This window comes from Archocentrus centrarchus, chromosome 17, assembly GCF_007364275.1.
Source record: "Archocentrus centrarchus isolate MPI-CPG fArcCen1 chromosome 17, fArcCen1, whole genome shotgun sequence".
NCBI classification, from domain to species: Eukaryota; Metazoa; Chordata; class Actinopteri; order Cichliformes; family Cichlidae; genus Archocentrus; species Archocentrus centrarchus.
The window spans coordinates 23206871-23224802 of NC_044362.1; the positions used below are offsets into that span (position 1 = coordinate 23206871).

At 41.7% G+C, this 17932-nt stretch overlaps 1 protein-coding gene and 1 long non-coding RNA gene across 3 annotated transcripts; both read left to right on the forward strand.

The window, feature by feature from the left end:
• The first annotated feature begins 506 nt into the window (after nucleotides 1–506).
• On the forward strand, nucleotides 507–3303 carry LOC115795602 (protein translocase subunit SecA-like). The gene is given in 2 exon segments (XM_030751579.1): nucleotides 507–3197; nucleotides 3199–3303. Coding segments are annotated over 2 exon segments (2766 nt in total). The 5' UTR covers nucleotides 507–536.
• Nucleotides 3304–8013: 4710 nt separating this feature from the next.
• On the forward strand, nucleotides 8014–15624 carry LOC115796333 (uncharacterized). 2 transcript variants are annotated; one of them, XR_004021298.1, is made up of 3 exons: nucleotides 8014–8062; nucleotides 15256–15465; nucleotides 15553–15624. It is a non-coding gene; the product is annotated as an uncharacterized LOC115796333 (long non-coding RNA). The 2 variants fall into 2 exon arrangements; XR_004021299.1 differs by lacking the exon at nucleotides 8014–8062 and adding an exon at nucleotides 14719–15162.
• The last annotated feature ends 2308 nt before the right edge of the window (nucleotides 15625–17932 follow it).

A 17932-nucleotide genomic window follows, 5' to 3' on the forward strand; every position in this document is an offset into this window, starting at 1 on the left:
ATGTCTATGAAGCAGACATTGTTTATGGTACAATGAATGACTTTGTGTCTGATTACTTTCAACATGACATAGAGGTGATGGAAACAGGGAGCCCTCAGGTTAGCCGTGGGTTCATCATTGAAAAACAAAGTCTCAGTGCCTCCCATAATCTGGGACTTTCAGTGCTCAAAGACAATGACTCTCTGGTGTTTGCTGCAGAGGTCCTGCAAAACCTCATGAGTCAATTTCACAGTGAAGATGTGGAACTGAGAACCATGTTTATTAAGGCACTTTTTCAGGTGCTCCACAGTAACCTAAACAAAGTCACAATCACTGACAGTAGAATCATCACAATCTTAAAGAAAATCACTGGAAAGGAATTGCCTTCTAATGAGGTCTTCATTCTGACCTTTCTTGAGACTCTCCTGCAAGTGTTTACAAGAGAAACAGAAGCTGATAGAAACACATTTCCTGCAGGAAAATGGTGTTTGAGGATTTTATTTTCCTGTGTGGAACAATTCCAAGACTCAAAAGAGAAAACTAAAGAAGTCTTCAAGATGGTTTTAAATCTTGGAGAACAAAGACTTTGGTCACCAGTAGAAGCCTTAAACCTCCTTGGAGAATTAACTAAGAACCATCATGATCAAGGATGTATTTCCATCATGAAGATTTTACATTTGATGGAAACATATCAGATTTCTTCCAAGTGGACAGACGACAACAGCAAAACTCTTGTTGAGCTCATAGATTCATGCACAACTAAGAATCTGATCCAGCATTTACAAAAGAGCCTTAAAGAAGAGGAAACAAAAAGCATTGACAACCTTTTTGATGAAATACGAAAGATGAAAGAAATTGATGAACAAATACTGGACAAATCACACAACATAGTAACTCGTGTAACAAACCTGATCAGAACTGGTGAAATTAAAAACCACACAAATATACAGAAAGCTAGGACTGCGAGTCAGAGCATGGAGGTTGATGACCTTCAGGAGATCCTTGCTGTTTTATGCAATGCTGTATACCTCCAAAAAGCTGAAAAGAAGTGGTGGCCAAGAACCACTCAGATGATAAGCTGGTGCCTGTTGGCCTTGTCTGACACTGGGAAGCTCCTGGAGATGGGAACTGGAGAAGGGAAGTCTTGTGTCATAGCAATGTTTGCAGTGCTGCGTGTGCTTAGGGGTGAAAAGGTGGATGTGGTGTCCAGTTCTTCTGTATTATGTCAAAGAGATGCTGAAGAATGGACTGAATTCTACAAATACTTTGGGATTACAGTTGACACAAACACAAACAAGGCTAAAGATGAAGATCGGAAAGAATGCTACCGAAAGGACGTGGTCTATGGAACTATTGAAACATTCGCTGCTGATCACCTTCGCCAGATATTTGAGATGAAGGATGTGAGGCCAGATCGCAGTTTTCAATGCATCATAATCGATGAAGTGGACTCACTGCTGCTAGATCAGGGAGTGCAGTTGACATATCTGTCCAGCCCCATGGTCTCCATGCAGCATCTGAACACTATTCTCACCATGATATGGAGCCATGTCTGTCAATATGGCTTCCTTTCTACAGGACACCAGACTTTTGTACGGGGTCCTCCTGCTTCATTCTTCAAGGTCATCTATGACTCAATGAATACTGAAGAAAGTGAAATCAATGATCCAATTGACATTTTAAGTATCGCTGAAGATTCAAACATTGTGCCAAAAGGATTCACAGAAGATATGTCCAATTGTGAAAAGGATGAACTTCTCAGGAAACTGAAAACAGTGAGTCAGGATGCTATGGTTGCCTTTTTCCATAAAATTGAACACTATGTCCCCTACGGCTTTACTGTTTACACTCTAGATGACAAGGGATTGCTTTGTCTTCAAAAGTGCAGCCCATACAATGACCAGGACATTCCAGCACTCTCATTTCTTGTCTTGGAGGAAGGCTTGTGTTGCCCTCTCTATGAATCAGAAGAAATTCTCATCAAGTCCATTGCAGAATTGATCTCAGAGAGGATTCAGTACACCCCATGTGAAAACAATAAAGATAAAATCAGCATTCCTGGATTCTTGAAGAATCTGGTGGAGAAGAAAGTCTCAGTGTGGGTTCAGAATGCCTTTCTGGCAATGCAACTGAAGAAAGGACGAGAATATGTTGTAGAAAATGACAACATCTGTCCAGTGGACTTTAGATCAACTGGCATTGTTGAGCTTAATAAGAAATGGGGTGATGGTCTGCAGCAGTTTGTCGAGATCAAACACCAAATCAAACTGAGCACAATTTCAACAGTGACAAACTACATTTCCAACATCTCCTTTTTTGAAAAGTACCAGGGGAAAATATATGGAACAACAGGGACACTGGGGAGCAAAGCAGACATTCAGTTTCTGCAGGACCTATATCCATATCTTTCTGCCTGCAGAATACCAACTTTCAACAGGAAGAAGTTATTTGAGGTCAAAGGTACTCTGAAAAGAACAGCTGAAGAATGGAAATCTGAAATAAAACAGGTGGTCATGGATAAGATTTCCTCAAATTCATACAGAGATGGAAGAGCAGCCCTGGTGATCTGTGAAACTATCAACAAAGCAAATGAGATCTATGAAGAGCTGAAGAGCAGCATCCCAGGTAAAATCATTCTCTACTGCCGCAGTGACAGTGACAGTTTGAGCAAAATAGACAAGGAACTGCTTCCTGGTGATGTCATTGTTGCCACAAATCTTGCTGGGCGTGGTACAGACATAAAGGTGTCCACAGAGGTGAACAATAATGGAGGATTGTTTGTGATCCTCTCCTTCCTCTCTGAGAACACAAGGGTGGAACTCCAGGCTTTTGGTCGAACTGCACGCAAAGGTAAACCTGGATCTGCTCAGGTAATCATCTCCACTGAACACCTGCAGCAGGCTTTCACCACAGTGTCCTCTCTGGAGGAAGCTAAGAACACAAGGGACCACCTTGCAGCAGAAAAAATAAATCATGTGATGAAAGATGTTGCTGAGATGAAGCTGCGAGAGGATCTGTTTTCAGAATACTGTGAAACCCTTCAAGATATTTATAATACCACAGATGGAGATGCGGAAAAGGCTTTTGTTGCCATCATGAATGAATTCTGGGGAATATGGCTGCAAACTAAATCAGAGGAAATTGAACAGTTGAAGAGAAATGAGTTACAACAGAGTTTGAAAGCTGATTTATCAAAGGCAAAAAGTCAGTCTCAAAGTCAGACTTCACCATGTTCCAGCATTTATCACTACATCACGTTTGGAAATATTGCACTGGATGAAAAAAAGTGGGATGTTGCAGCCAGGCTGTTTGAAAAAGCCATGAAACAAGATGAAAGCTGGGCAGCCATAGCTTTTTACAATCGTGCATACTGCACAATACAGCAGCGCAAAGAAGATTACCTCACTAAGGCCAAAGAAGAACTAATGCAGGCACAGAAGTCTCTGAAATATCTCAGTGAGGAAATTATAGTCTGTCTTCAGTTTGTGAAAATGTCCTCTGCAGACTCAGCCAACAGTAACCCAACCAGCATTGAAAAGCAGTTAACAACCAAGTGTGACATGTTTGGTTACTTTGATAAAAATGTAAGTGAAGCCATCCAAAAGTTGGATGAAATAAAAGAAAGAGGTAGGGATGCAGTGGCCAAAAAATCCCCATTTTTCTCCCTAGTGTCAGATGCTAGTGAAGATCTCCAAGCTGAAGCCTACAACCTCCACAGTCGAGGTCTAAAATATGTCTTTTCTGTGGAAGAGAAGCCTCGTTTCTCATGGGAAGGTCTGCTGGTTTTCCTTCTTGGAGTTTTACAGATTATTGGAGGAGCATTGCTCACTGCATTTACATATGGTACGTTGGCTCAATTCGGCATGGGACTCATTACTGAGGGAATATCAGACTGCATCTATGGCATTGAGGCCATGGTGACAGGAGAATTCAGCTGGAAGGAATGGGCTATAGAAAAAACCATTTCTGTTGGTGTATCGCTCATTGGATTTGGAGTTGGAAAGCTGATATCAAAGGGCTTCAAATGTTTTAAAATGTTAGTTAAATATGGCAAGAAGCTTAAGTCCCTGCCAAAGCTTTTGTCCAAACAGGCGAAAAATGGTTTAAGTGCCGTCTTAAAAACAAATCTGAAGAATGCTGTAAAACACACTTTTAAAACAATTGCAGAAGAACTTGGTACCTATGGACTGGGAAAGGCAGAGGATGAAATAATAAAAAAAATACTAGATGAAATTAAAAATCAAGTGAAAGAGGGACTTTATCACAATGTGAAAATAAAAATAGAAAAAGAGCCTTTATCTACATTAGTAGATCTCATCAGTCTCTCACAAATTAAGGATAAAAAGCAACTTCATGATCTCCTGAAGGACGAGAGCAGAAAGAAAAAACTGCTGGCCGTTTTCAAAGACTTAAGCAAAGCTGCAGTAGAGCCGTTCTATGCAGACCTCAGCTGGCACAATAAGCTGAACTCATCGATCTCCAAAGTGATTCAGGAAGCTAAAGCACACACCAAAGGAAAAGCATTTGCAATTCTAGCAACTATCCAAGGTCTACAAATAGGCGCACTGGCAGGAGATGCCATCGGTTCAGTCCTCACCCTCTCAGACAAGTTTTTCTCAAATTTTCACGAACAGCTGAAAATATTCAGAGAAACACAAAAACATTCAGAGAACATAAATGTAAGTGATCTGTCCGATGGAGACATCAAGCTGTTGAATGAATTCAAGCAGGATTTAGCCGACACCATTGGTGCTTTATTGGCTGATGCTTTGGTAGAAGTGTTCCACCAAAAGGTCTCCAGTCACATTGTTTCTCATGTTAAAGGCCAAGTAAATGGTGTTATTGGTGGTTACGTAAGAAAGGGCTTAAAGAGTGACAGAACAGAGGAAAAACTCAGAGCTGGGCAGAACAACAGCTACATCGCATACATGCCAAGAAACCTGAAATCGAAACACAAAGTTGAAGGAGAAGCAGGTCAGCGCTCACAGACACATTCTGAAAAGATCAAGAACTCCACGACTGCAGGCACCATCCTTGATATCAGAGTCCTGTCAGAAGCCACTGGCACTAAAGTTGTCATCCTAACAGAAGACAGAAATGGAAGGCTTACCAAAATGCAAACGTGTGACCCTGACACTGGACTTACTGATAAAACTGTGACACTGATCTACAGACCAAAGAGTGCCCAATACCCTGATGGCCATTATGATGTGCACATCAAGAACCAGATAGTGAACATAGAGAGCGAGGGAAAGAGCTGTCTGTTTTATGCTTTGGCACGAGGAATGAATCCAGCGGCCAGTGAAGAAGAAATCGCTTTGCAAGCAAATCGCCTCCGATCTGTGGAGGCTGATGCTCTCCACAGACACCCGGACCAATGGGAGCCTTTCATCAAGCGCAAAGAGCTGACTGAAGCAATCAGGGGAGGGGACTGGTACATGTTAGAGGGAGCTGCAGCCAAAACAGCCATAAAAGAAAACAAAAAGTCAATTCAGAAATTGGTTGGAAGACAACAGTTATTCAGAGAAGCTCAAAACTTTTCAAGAAGAAAAGCCAATAAAGGAATTGGACAATTCATGAATGCAGATAACCGGCCACCAGTCAGTAGTATACTAGAGGTCAAAAATTTTAACCAGAATAGCAGGTTAGCAGAAGCTATGCTTGAAGTGGAAAGAAACTTGTCTAGTGTGGACATTTCTGATGTGCACAAATACCATGGCCTTGAACTTCCAACTGTTTATGTACCTAAAGAAATACATGGTGACTTTCCTAGTACATTACCTGGCTTCAGAACACACTTGGCTACCACCATAAGTCACGAAGATATTGTGGGCGCTTTCAAACTGACAATCCTTGGTCTAATGCCAAGATTCTGGTTGGATTGTAACAAGAACTCCAAGAACCTGCAGAACAATGCAAGGAGTAAAACTAGGCTTAAAACTTTTAAAAAGAGTTTTCAGAAACATAGCACAGAGATGGTAAAGACATGGTTTTCTCTGCTTCAAAGTAAGGATGTTATGACAGATGACCATCTAACTACTGTTACTGACTGGATCGACAAACAGGGCTACAAAGATCGAAATGATCCACACAGGAATGAAGTCATCAAACTCCTCCTCTGAAAAGGTAACATCACATTGAATAAGACAAGATAAAACAAATGATGCGTAAATGCTTCTCATCATACTTTGCATTATGCTGAGAAACTAATCAAGGTGGGTTTTTATTTTCTTTATAGTATACTGCCAACTGGGAATGAGAGTGGTGAACAAGTTCAGTGATCTTCCTCCTGGCTGATCATCATCAAAGACCTCTCTGTATTATGAGGACTGTGTTCCTTTAAATTCTGTTTTATTTACTTTATTTTAATATCCAGCATGGAAAATTCAGAAGAAAATCCTATCTGTCCTATCTCACTCTAAAATTTGGAAGACAAGAAAAGGTTAAATTTACAATCAGAATTAAGTTTAAAGTTTATTGTAGTTTCCGCACCACTTTCAAAGTCTGATGGTGTACCTAGAAGAGTTTTCCTAAACAATGTAACTCTGAACTTTCAGTTATTTTTTAAAAAAAACTTCTGCTAATGGCCTTATGATTCTATTGGTGTGATTGGCAAACTACTGTTACAGATTAGTGTCCTTTATTGACACTCATTATTATATGGATAGATACAGAATTTAAATGGAAAACAAACTTATTTTATGTTTTAAAAATCTATTCATTTCTCAGTGTAATTCATCAAAAAATAATTTTTAACATCCCATCACATATTTAAAATTTCTATTAAAGATATTTAATAATCTAGATCTATTTTAAACTTTGGTCATTTTTGCTATAAAATCATAACTTGTAATTTTGGATATTACCTATCTTTAATAGTAATAAACATGCATCTTTACTATGGGTCAGTGAGAATAAGAATTAGCAAACAGAATCACACTGGCAAAAAATGGCATTTTCAATTATTATTGCAATGTTTCCATTACTCAGTCAGGTAACAGAAAGCTTAGCCTGTTTACAAGTGTTTCTGTTATCAATTGTATAATTATTTGGTATACCTATTTTGCGTGCTGGACTAATCAATATGATTGTTTCTTAAAATATAGTCAAACATTAGTATCAGTCAATCACACAAGCCACTAACATTTGTCAGCTTTCAATTTGAATTTATTTTATTGTTCAAGAGAATTAAACTGATTGCAGAACAGAATAATGCTGCAAAATAAAGTGAACTAATAAATAGAACTTATGTAATGTAGAAAAATCATGCAACAGGAAACTATGTAATGCGCTCTGTCTACATCAGGCATTATTCTTAAAGTGTGTCAAATATATGGTTTACTCAAGAATTATAGTAACTACAAGTGCCAAAGCTATATTCAAGGAAACTTAAAAATGACTTATGAATTATGTATTAGCAGAGGTGGGAAGTAACGAAGTACAAATACTTCGTTACTGTACTTAAGTAGATTTTTCAGGTACCTGTACTTTACTTAAGTATTTATTTTTCTGACTACTTTTTACTTTTACTCCCTACATTTTTACACAAGTATCTGTACTTTCTACTTCTTACATTTTCAAACAGACTCGTTACTTTTTAACACGTCAGAGAGAAGTTTGCATTTCCGGTCAGTGCGCCGTCAAACATCAAACGATCTGAGCCTAAACGGAGGAATAACAAGACATAAGAGACAATCGTACTGGCGTATCCTCCATCATCAGGGCTTATCTCGTACAAAGGGATTAAATACGCTAACCCATATAATTAATGTATCATTTATAGCGCTATAATCAGGGGTCACAGCGGGCCGGACCGAGTCCGTAAGTTGCGCTGCGGCACATACCTAAACAGCTTAGCTAGCGCTACTGAAGAGGAGCGAGCACGAAGGGAGTAACGTGTGGCAGGTAAATGCAGCGTTTCTAAATGCTCAACAAATATCAGCAAACACACAAAGTGTGTGCAGTTTGTTACACAGCTAGCTAAAAGAAGAGCTGCTGTATTTCAGGGAGAGCAAAGAGAGAGAAGTTCACTCAGAGATGGAGAAAGAGGACAGGAGAGGAAGAAGAGAGGTTAGAATTAAAGGTAAGGACTGGAAAATAAACTGAAGTATGCTGACTTTGTGTAATTCAAAGATTCTATGAAAATACTGCAGTTTAGGTTAGCTTGTTGTACTGTATTTACAGTAAAGCTCTGTGTTGGACTGGAGCACAGTGTTTGTGTTCATGGTCAGAGTTACAGGTTACATCAGTGCAGCAGAGATGAGTTTGAATCAAAGCTGCTGATGCTGAGATTCATTCACTGAATCCAACATTTCTACAGCCTGTATGCTGTCAGTGTAGGGGATGGAGATCAGCTCAGCAGAGGTGGCAAAAGTACTGACATTCTGTACTTAAGTAGAAGTACAAGTACTTATGTTAAAAAATACTTTAGTAAAAGTCGAAGTACTGGTTCAACTTCTATACTTAAGTAAAAGTAAAAAAGTACAGGCTCTGAAATGTACTCAAAGTAAGAAAGTAAAAGTAGTTCTTTGGAGGATGTTTCTACCTGCTATTTTTGTGTAAAACAAACCGAACCTCATTATATATTATTGTAATAACATAAAATAATATTACATGAGAATACAAATGTTATTCCAATCTAAATTTTAATCCTAATGAGTGCACTCAGCTTGAATCTGTTATGTAGGACACAAACTGTTAAAGGGAATTTAAACACAGCTCTATTCTCTGTGTCCTCCATAGTAGAGGGTGACTGTGCCTCCACCTAAACACAAACATGAGGATACTCAGAGGTTACAGTGGGATTCAGAAGCTGGAGGAACCCTAAGATCAGCTGTAGCAGCTCTGCATGGGGAGAAGAATCACAACTTTCTATTGTGAGCTCCAGTAAATGATGTTGGTGTGCAGGCTGTGATAAGCTGACCTGCTGCTGCTCTGAGGTTTACTGCTCTGTGTGGATGAACTGAACTCACAAAGATGTAACCCAGTATTTCACAGCTATCTGAGCTGATCTCCATCCCCTACACTGACAGCATACAGGCTGTAGAAATGTTGGATTCAGTGAATGATTCTCAGCATCAGCAGCTTTGATTCAAACTCATCTCTGCTGCACTGATGTAACCTGTAACTCTGACCATGAACACAAACACTGTGCTCCAGTCCAACACAGAGCTTTACTGTAAATACAATACAACAAGCTAACCTATTTATTACACACTAAAGTGCAGTATTTTCATACAATCTTTGAATTACACAACGTCAGCATACTTCAGTTTATTTTCCAGTCCTTACCTTTAATTCTAACCTCTCTTCTTCCTCTCCTGTCCTCTTTCTCCATCTCTGAGTGAACTTCTCTCTCTTTGCTCTCCCTGAAATACAGCAGCTCTTCTTTTAGCTAGCAGACACACTGTGTGACAAACTGCACACACTTTGTGTGTTTGCTGATATTTGTTGATCATTTAGAAACGTTGCATTTACCTGGCACACGTTACTTCCTTCATGCTCGCTCCTCTTCAGTAGCGCTAGCTAAGCTGTTTATGTGCCGCAGCGCAACTTACGGACTCGGTCCGGCCCGCTGTAACCCCTGATTATAGTACTATAAATGATACATTAATTATATGGGTTTGCGTATTTAATCCCTTTGTACGAGATCAGCCCCGGTGATGGAGGATACACCAGTACGATTGTCTCTTATGTGTTATTATTCCTCCGTTTAGGCTCAGATCGTTTGATGTTTGATGGCGCACTGACCGGAAATGCAAACTTCTCTCTGACGTGTTAAAAAGTAACGAGTCTGTTTGAAAATGTAAGAAGTAGAAAGTACAGATACTTGTGTAAAAATGTAGGGAGTAAAAGTAAAAAGTAGTCAGAAAAATAGATACTTAAGTAAAGTATAGATACCTGAAAAATCTACTTAAGTACAGTAACGAAGTATTTGTACTTCGTTACTTCCCACCTCTGCAGCTCAGATAGCTGTGAAATACTGGGTTACATCTTTGTAACCCACACAGCGCAGTAAACCTCAGAGCAGCAGCAGCAGGTCAGCTGATCACAGCCTGCACACCAACATCATTTACTGGAGCTCACAATAGAAAGTTGTGATTCTTCTCCCCATGCAGAGCCACTACAGCTGATCTTAGGGTTCCTCCACCTTCTGAATCCCACTGTAACCTCTGAGTATCCTCATGTTGGTGTTTAGGTGGAGGCACAGTCACCCTCTACTATGGAGGACACCAGTGACGTGCGGTGAGGGTCGTGACTGGTGAGGCACTGACGTCATCACATCAGATTTACAAACATATAGCTTATTCACCATTTGATTGGCAACAGTTGTTTTGTTTAACATTAACATAGTCTGAAGCAAACCTTTTAGCTCCGGTGTTGGTCTTCCTTTAATTATTATCTTCTGCTTCGATTGAAAGTCCAGTTTAGAAAATTCTTTCAGTTGAGTTATGTAATCTTCCATGTTGAACATAAGGCCAAGCAACAGGAAAAACTAACTGGCCTTGATAAACTGTTTATGGTAGCTTGCCGCCGAGGAGTCGTAGAGTCCCTGGGATCACCAGCGCCCCCTACCATGAGGCACGAGAACTGCGTGCCTCACCTAGTGTCTCTTCGCAGCAGTTTCATGATCGCTCAACACAAGAATGCATTACACACACATACAGTTGTTAATGAAAAAAAACAAAAAAAAAAAACTGTGCATTATATACACCAGCTAAAATATAGAAATTTAGTTCATATAGTAAAAGTGTTAGAACATTTTAATAGCCACATGCAAAGGGAAAGTAATCCGGTCTCACTGCATAGCATGCCAGCACAGTTAGTAGTCATTGGCAATGACTATACTGAGCCGCACCACGGATTGCGCAATCCGTGGTGCGGCTCGCCGGGCTGGTGCCTCACCGTTCGTCTCTTAGTATTTGACCGGCAAATGCGAAAATTCAGCGATTTTGAAAAAACTAATCTAAAAATGGTGTAGTTAAATGGAAAAGAACTTTAAAATACAAATCACTGAATGAATATAACCATTTAATTTATTTTTTAATTTTATATTTCCACGATGACAGGTGAGGCCGTGCCTCACCTGCCTCCCCTGACTGCACGTCACTGGAGGACACAGAGAACAGAGCTGTGTTTAAATTCCCTTTCACAGTTTGTGTCCTACATAACAGTTTCAAGCTGAGTGCATTCATTAGGATTAAAATTTAGATTGGAATAACGTTTGTATTCTCATGTAATATTATTTTATATTATTACAATAATATATAATGAGGTTCGGTTAGTTTTACACAAAAATAGCTTGTAGAAACATCCTCCAAAGAACTACTTTTACTTTCTTACTTTGAGTACATTTCAGAGCCTGTACTTTTTTACTTTTACTTAAGTAGAGAAGTTGAACCAGTACTTCGACTTTTACTAAAGTATTTTTTAACATAAGTACTTGTACTTCTACTTAAGTACAGAATGTCAGTACTTTTGCCACCTCTGCCCACAATACAAAGCGCCTTGAGGCGACAGTTTGTTGTGATTTGGCGCTATATAAATAAAATTGAATTGAATTGAATTGAATTGAATTAACCTGAAAATACTACCTCACTCACTCAGGCGCACACACAGACACGCGCACACAAGGTCATACCTATAAACCTTATATTGTGGGAAGTAGGGGTCTAAATTTAAAATGCTGAGTGCAACAGCAGTTAAAGGGTGTCTAGTGGCACAGAAGGGTCCAGTGAGGTAACCGTTAGGTCCGGTGGGATAATATGGCAGGAGATGTAAGATTCTGGAACAAACACTGGTTTGAGCAGCAGTTCCAGAGGGTGGAGTTGGACTTGATACTATATAAGAGTGTCTGAAAAGGTGCAGTTTAAAAACTGAAATATTGTTTGTGTGATAGTTAACTGTTCAAGAGAGTGATGGCTTGTGGGAAGAAACTCCTTTGTAGCCTGGATGTCCTGATCCTCATCTGGCTGAAACGCCGCCCTGAGGGGAGGAGCTGAAACAGATGGTGTCCGGGGTGAGACGGGTCAGTGAAGATCTTCTCTGCGCGCCTCCTGGTTCTAGAGGCGTGCAGGTCCAGCAGTGTAGGCAACTTAACCCCAATTGTCCTCTCTGCAGACCTGATGATGCGCTGCAGTCTGTGGAGGTCATGCTTGGAAGCTGAGCTGCCCCACACTGTGATGGATGTGGTGATGACAGACTCTATGATGGCTGTGTAGAACTGCACCATCAGCTTCTGGGGTAGTTTGAACTTCCTCAGCTGACGCAGGAAGTACATCCTCTGCTGGGCTCTCTTGACGATGGAGCTGATGTTGCTGTCCCACTTCAAGTCCCTGGTAATTGTTGTGCCCAGGAACCTGCAAGACTCCACTGCCATCACAGTTCTGTCCAGGATGGTGAGTGCTGGCAGGGCCGGAGGGCTCTTCCTGAAGTCCACTGTCATCTCCACTGTTTTCTCTGTGTTCAGCACCAGGTTATTGTGGCTGCTCCACAGGACCACCTCCTCAACCACCCGTCTGTAGGCAGACTCATCACCATCTCGGATGAGACCAATGACTAGTGTCGTCTGCATACTTCAAGATCTTGACCGAGGGGTCCGTGGAGGTACAGTCGTTTGTGTACAGAGAAAAATGCAGTGGTAAGAGGACACAACCCTGTGGAGCGCCTGTACTGATGATCTGGGTGTTTGAGGTAAACTTACCCAACCTCACCTGCTGCTCTCTGCCAGTGAGAAAGTTGGTGATCCACTGGCAGGTGGGGCTTGGCACGCTGAGTTGGAGTAATTTGTTGTGTAGCTGTCCCGGGGTGATTGTATTAAAAGCTGAACTAAAGTCTAAAAATAAAATTCTTGCATATGTTCCTGAGTGTTCAAGCTGTTGAAGGATAAACTGGAGTGCCATGTTCACTGTGTCGTCCACTGATCTGTTTGCCCGGTATGCAAATTGCAGGGGGTCTAGCAGAGGTTCTGTGATGTTCTTCAGATGGGAGAGCACCAGTCTCTCAAAGGATTTCATGACTACAGAGGTCAATGCAACGTGCCTGTAGTCATTCAATCCTGTGATGGTTGCTTTCTTGGGAACTGGTACTATGTGGAACGTTTGAAGCAGGAAGGAACAACACACTGTTCCAGTGATTTATTAAAGAGTTCTGTAAAGACAGGTGCGAGCTGGTCAGGGCAGACCCTCAGACAAGAGGGTGAAACACCATCTGGTCCCTGTGCTTTCCTCACTTTTTGTCTCCTGAAGAGTTGTTGCAACATCCTTTGTGCAAATCTTCAGGGCAGGCTGAATGGATGACTGAAAGACAGGAGGGTGTGAATCTGTGCTGGATGGATGAATAGAGCTGTGCTTTTCAAACCTGCAGTAGAAGGTGTTAAGCTCATCAGCCAGCTGACAGTCGCCCATTGTCTGGGGGGGTGTCCTTTTGTAGCTGGTGATGTTCTGCAGGCACTTCCAAACAGCTGGTGGATCATTTGTGGACACCATACTACTCAGCTTGTTAGAGTAGCTCTTTTTTGCAGCTCTGATTTCTTTGTTAAGTGTGTTCCTTGCCTGATTGTACAGAGCCCGATCTCCACTCCTGTATGCTTCTTCTTTAGACCAGCGCAACTGTTTCAGTCTGGCATTAAACCAGGGCTTGTCATTGTTATATTTTATGCAAGTCCTGGTGGGGACACAGGTGTCTTCACAGAAGCTGATATAGGATGTCACAGTGTCCGCGTACTCATCCAGGCTGCCTGTAGCATCCTCAGACACACTCCAATCTGTTAGCTCCATGCAGTCCCGAAGCCTCTCTTTAGCCTCGCCGGTCCACTTCCTCGTGGAGCTCAATTCAATTCAATTCAATTCAATTTTATTTATATAGCGCCAAATCACAACAAACTGTTGCCTCAAGGCGCTTTGTATTGTGGGTAAAGACCCTACAATAATACAGAGAAAACCCAACAGTCAAAACGACCCCCTATGAGCAAGCACTTGGCGACAGTGGAAAGGAAAAACTCCCTTTTAACAGGAAGAAACCTCCAGCAGAACCAGGCTCAGGGAGGGGCAGTCATCTGCCGCGACCGGTTGGGCTGAGGGGAGAGAAAAGACATGCTGTGGAAGAGAGCCCGAGATTAAAATCAATTAATGATTAAATGCAGAGTGGAGTATAAACAAAGTAATTAAGGTGAATGAGAAGAAACAGTGCATTATGTGAACCCCCCAGCAGACTAGGCCTATAGCAGCATAACTAAGGGATGGTTCAGGGTCACCTGATGCAGCCCTAACTATAAGCTTTATCATAAAGGAAAGTTTTAAGCCTAATCTTAAAAATAGAGAGGGTGTCTGTCTCCCAAATCCAAGCTGGAAGCTGGTTCCACAGAAGAGGCGCCTGAAAGCTGAAGGCTCTGCCTCCCATTCTACTCTTAAGTATCCGAGGAACCACAAGTAAGCCAGCAGTCTGAGAGCGAAGTGCTCTATTGGGGTGATATGGTACTATGAGGTCTTTGAGATAAGATGGTGCCTGATTATTCAAGACCTTGTATGTGAGGAGAAGAATTTTAAATTCTATTCTAGATTTAACAGGGAGCCAATGAAGAGAAGCCAATATGGGAGAAATCTGCTCTCTCTTTCTAGTCCCTGTCAGTACTCTAGCTGCAGCATTTTGGATCAGCTGAAGGCTTTTCAGGGAGCTTTTAGGACAGCCTGATAATAATGAATTACAATAGTCCAGCCTAGAAGTAATAAATGCATGAATTAGCTTTTCAGCATCACTCTGAGAAAGGATGTTTCTAATTTTAGAAATATTGCGCAAATGCAAAAAATCTGTCCTACAGGTTTGGCATAGTTGAGTTGTTTGATGGCAAAATTTGCTTTTGTTCCATATTTTTAATGTTTTGGCACAGTTAGAGCCTTTTGCAGACAAAATATGTCATTTTGACCACTGTGGCACTGTTTAGGCCTCTGCGTTAACTGTTTTGAAAATGTGGATTTTGAGTTGATGGCTGCTTCAAAACAATCAATAAAAACTGTAATCACAGTCTGTCATGGGTCGGGGCAGGCTGTGTGGTTGGGAGTGTTTTCTGTCTTCCAGGTGGTCCGTTAAGGCAGGCAGCTGTTTCCTGTTGCTCATCAAGGTCGGGAGTATTTACGAGGGGCTGAAATGCTGACTCGCTGCCAGATTGTTGCTGTGCTCTTTGTGGTAGTAACTAGACTACTCAAAGTAAAACTAGTAGAGGTTTGTTCTCTGGATATTCATATCTGTACTTACCAGCTTTTCCTTCCTCCTGTTTAGTAATCCTCCTTGGTGTACCAACCTTTGTTTTCCTGCTCTGGATTCCTTTCTACCCTACCTCTGAGCGGCGATTCCAGCCACCACCACTCCAGAACCCATCCACTCGGCCCTGCTCCCCTGCCTTCATGTGCTTCTGCCAGCCTTGGACCACCTCACCCGGACTTACTCACCAACCTCATCCCTGACCAGACCGTAAAACCTGAGTTCAGAGTAAGCCACCTTACCCTCCCCCCTGACAATCACCTTTGTTTTAGTTAGTTAATTTCCTGCCTGACCCTGTTTGCTTTTTCTTTTCAGATTCTCCGTGCTCGCCAGAAAATTCCACGCTCCCCTGTTTTCCCTATTTGCATTTATTTTTGAAATAAAGACTCTGTTTTCTGTGAACTGTTGCCTCTTCATCTGGGTCCGTTTTCCGCAGGCCACCATGACACAGTCTCAGTCATTTCACACCTGTGTTGCAAAATCATAAACACTGGGAGCAGAATGCAAACAACTCCAACACCGCAGTCATCTGTTACACACAGCAACTCACAATAGAAAACACATTTGTCAAATGATGTGATCAGACCACCTGGGCAGGATAAAAGTCAGTTTAGTGTGCAGGTGGCACATGTGCATCTACAATGGACAGACACATACAGAGAGGCAGAGGAGGAAGAGTGCGTGTGAGAGGTGGCGGACGAGGAGGAAGAGGACAAAGACAACCGAGAACAGTCGTCCCCGATGAGATACAGGCAACCATTGTACACCATGTCCTCGTCTGCAGGATGACCATGAGGGACACAGGACAAAGGGTCCAACCCAATCGCAGCAGATTCTCTGTGGCAGCATCATCAGGACTTTCACTGTTGCATGCTCTACAACATTTGACACACAGTATGCCACACTGCAAGTACTGTGATATTCATTACAATGCAATGTCCACTGGCAATATACGTTTGTAAGTGCACTCCCCCTTTCCCAGACTTGAACAACAAGCACACGTGGGTGGCAGGAGTGTCCTTTTCATGCAACATGTTGAAGTATCTGGCCAGCGGAGTGGCAAAGTCACCCTCTGTGCAGCCACTGGCTAAGAGCAACAGTCTTAACTCGGGGTAAAAGCCAAACGGTAAAAATGGGTCTTAAGAAGAGTCTTAAAAGTAGATAAAAAAGGAGCACTCCTAATATATGATGGAAGGCCATTCCACAGTTTAGGAGCAGCAATACTGAAAGCTCTATCTCCTCTGAGTTTAAGTTTTGACCTAGGTACTCTCAGGAGTAGTTGGTCAGCTGACTTGAGTGAATGAGTCGGAGTATATGGGTCAAGTAGCTCAGAGAGGTAAAAAGGAGCAGAGCCATGTGGACATTTAAAAACAAGTAAAAGGATCTTATATTGAATTCTAAAATATACTGGCAGCCAGTGCAGGGAAGCCAGTACAGGGGTAATATGTTCTCTCTTTTTCACTCTGGTTAGTAACCGAGCAGCGGCGTCCATCGTGCAAACCTGGGGCCATACAACACCGGACAGCTCCTCACTTTCCTGGGTGGTCTACAGGATCGCATGGCTGTGCGTGAACAGCTGGATCAGCAAGCAGTGCCTCCTGTACATGTCATAGTTTGGGACAATGTGAACTTTCACCGTGCCTTCCAAACATGCAAGTGGTTCGCACACAACCAGTGCTACATGAACATGTTCCATCCACCTTACAGACCCTTCCTCAATCCAACAGAGGAGTTTTCCTCTGCATGGCGGTGGAAGGTGTTTGACCGCCAGCCCTACACCAGGGAGAATATACTGGAGGCAATGGAACACGCATGTTACTGTAGAGTCCTGTCAAGGCTGGATTCGGCACACCAGGGGGGGTTTTCCCCCTTGCTTGTGATGTGAATGAGGTCCTCTGGCCAGACCATGCACACAGACATGATGGTGCAGATTGAATCTGTCATACAGTGATGTGCTTTCCGTTGTATGTTATTTTTTATTCACGGATTGTTTGTTTATCTACATTCAGCACAGTCATGTCACTCTAACTATGGCAGTGTTTCGCTGTATACACTTGAAATAAACATTTTCTGTCGACAACATGCCCTGGATGCTGTGTCTTAAATGATTTGATGTACTGTGTAACAGATGGTCTTTGTGAATAGATTTATTACTTGGTGTGTGTGTGTGATCTGCAAACAGTGTTTGTTTTTGCACACAGGCAACTGCTTTTTCCAGTGATTATTTGATTTTGACAGGAAAGTCAGAGATTTGGGGAAATTAGCTTGAGTTTTTGGATTTGTGTTTAAGATTTTGGGAAAATGGATGGTGGAAATGTGAGTTAGCAGTTCAGAAATACTGTAAATGGTAATTTTGAAATTGGTCTGTAGCTACTGAAAATAGAAGAGTCAAGTTTGGGTTTTTTAAGAGTGGGTGAATGTCAGCATTCTTAAAATAAGCAGGAACTTTATATATATATATTTATAGTGAGCACACAAGGACTGATATAGCAAAAGACATTTTGAACAGGAATGCAGGTCAAATAATTACAGAATTTTCTTCAACAATTTGTCCTTGATTGGCAAAATCAGAACAAGATGATGCTCTCATTGAATCCACTAATTTTTCCTGATCAGGTAAAGAAAAACAGCAAAACAGCCAAACTTGAAGCTTAAGCCATCAAAATGAAAAAGAACTGATAAACATGCAGCACAA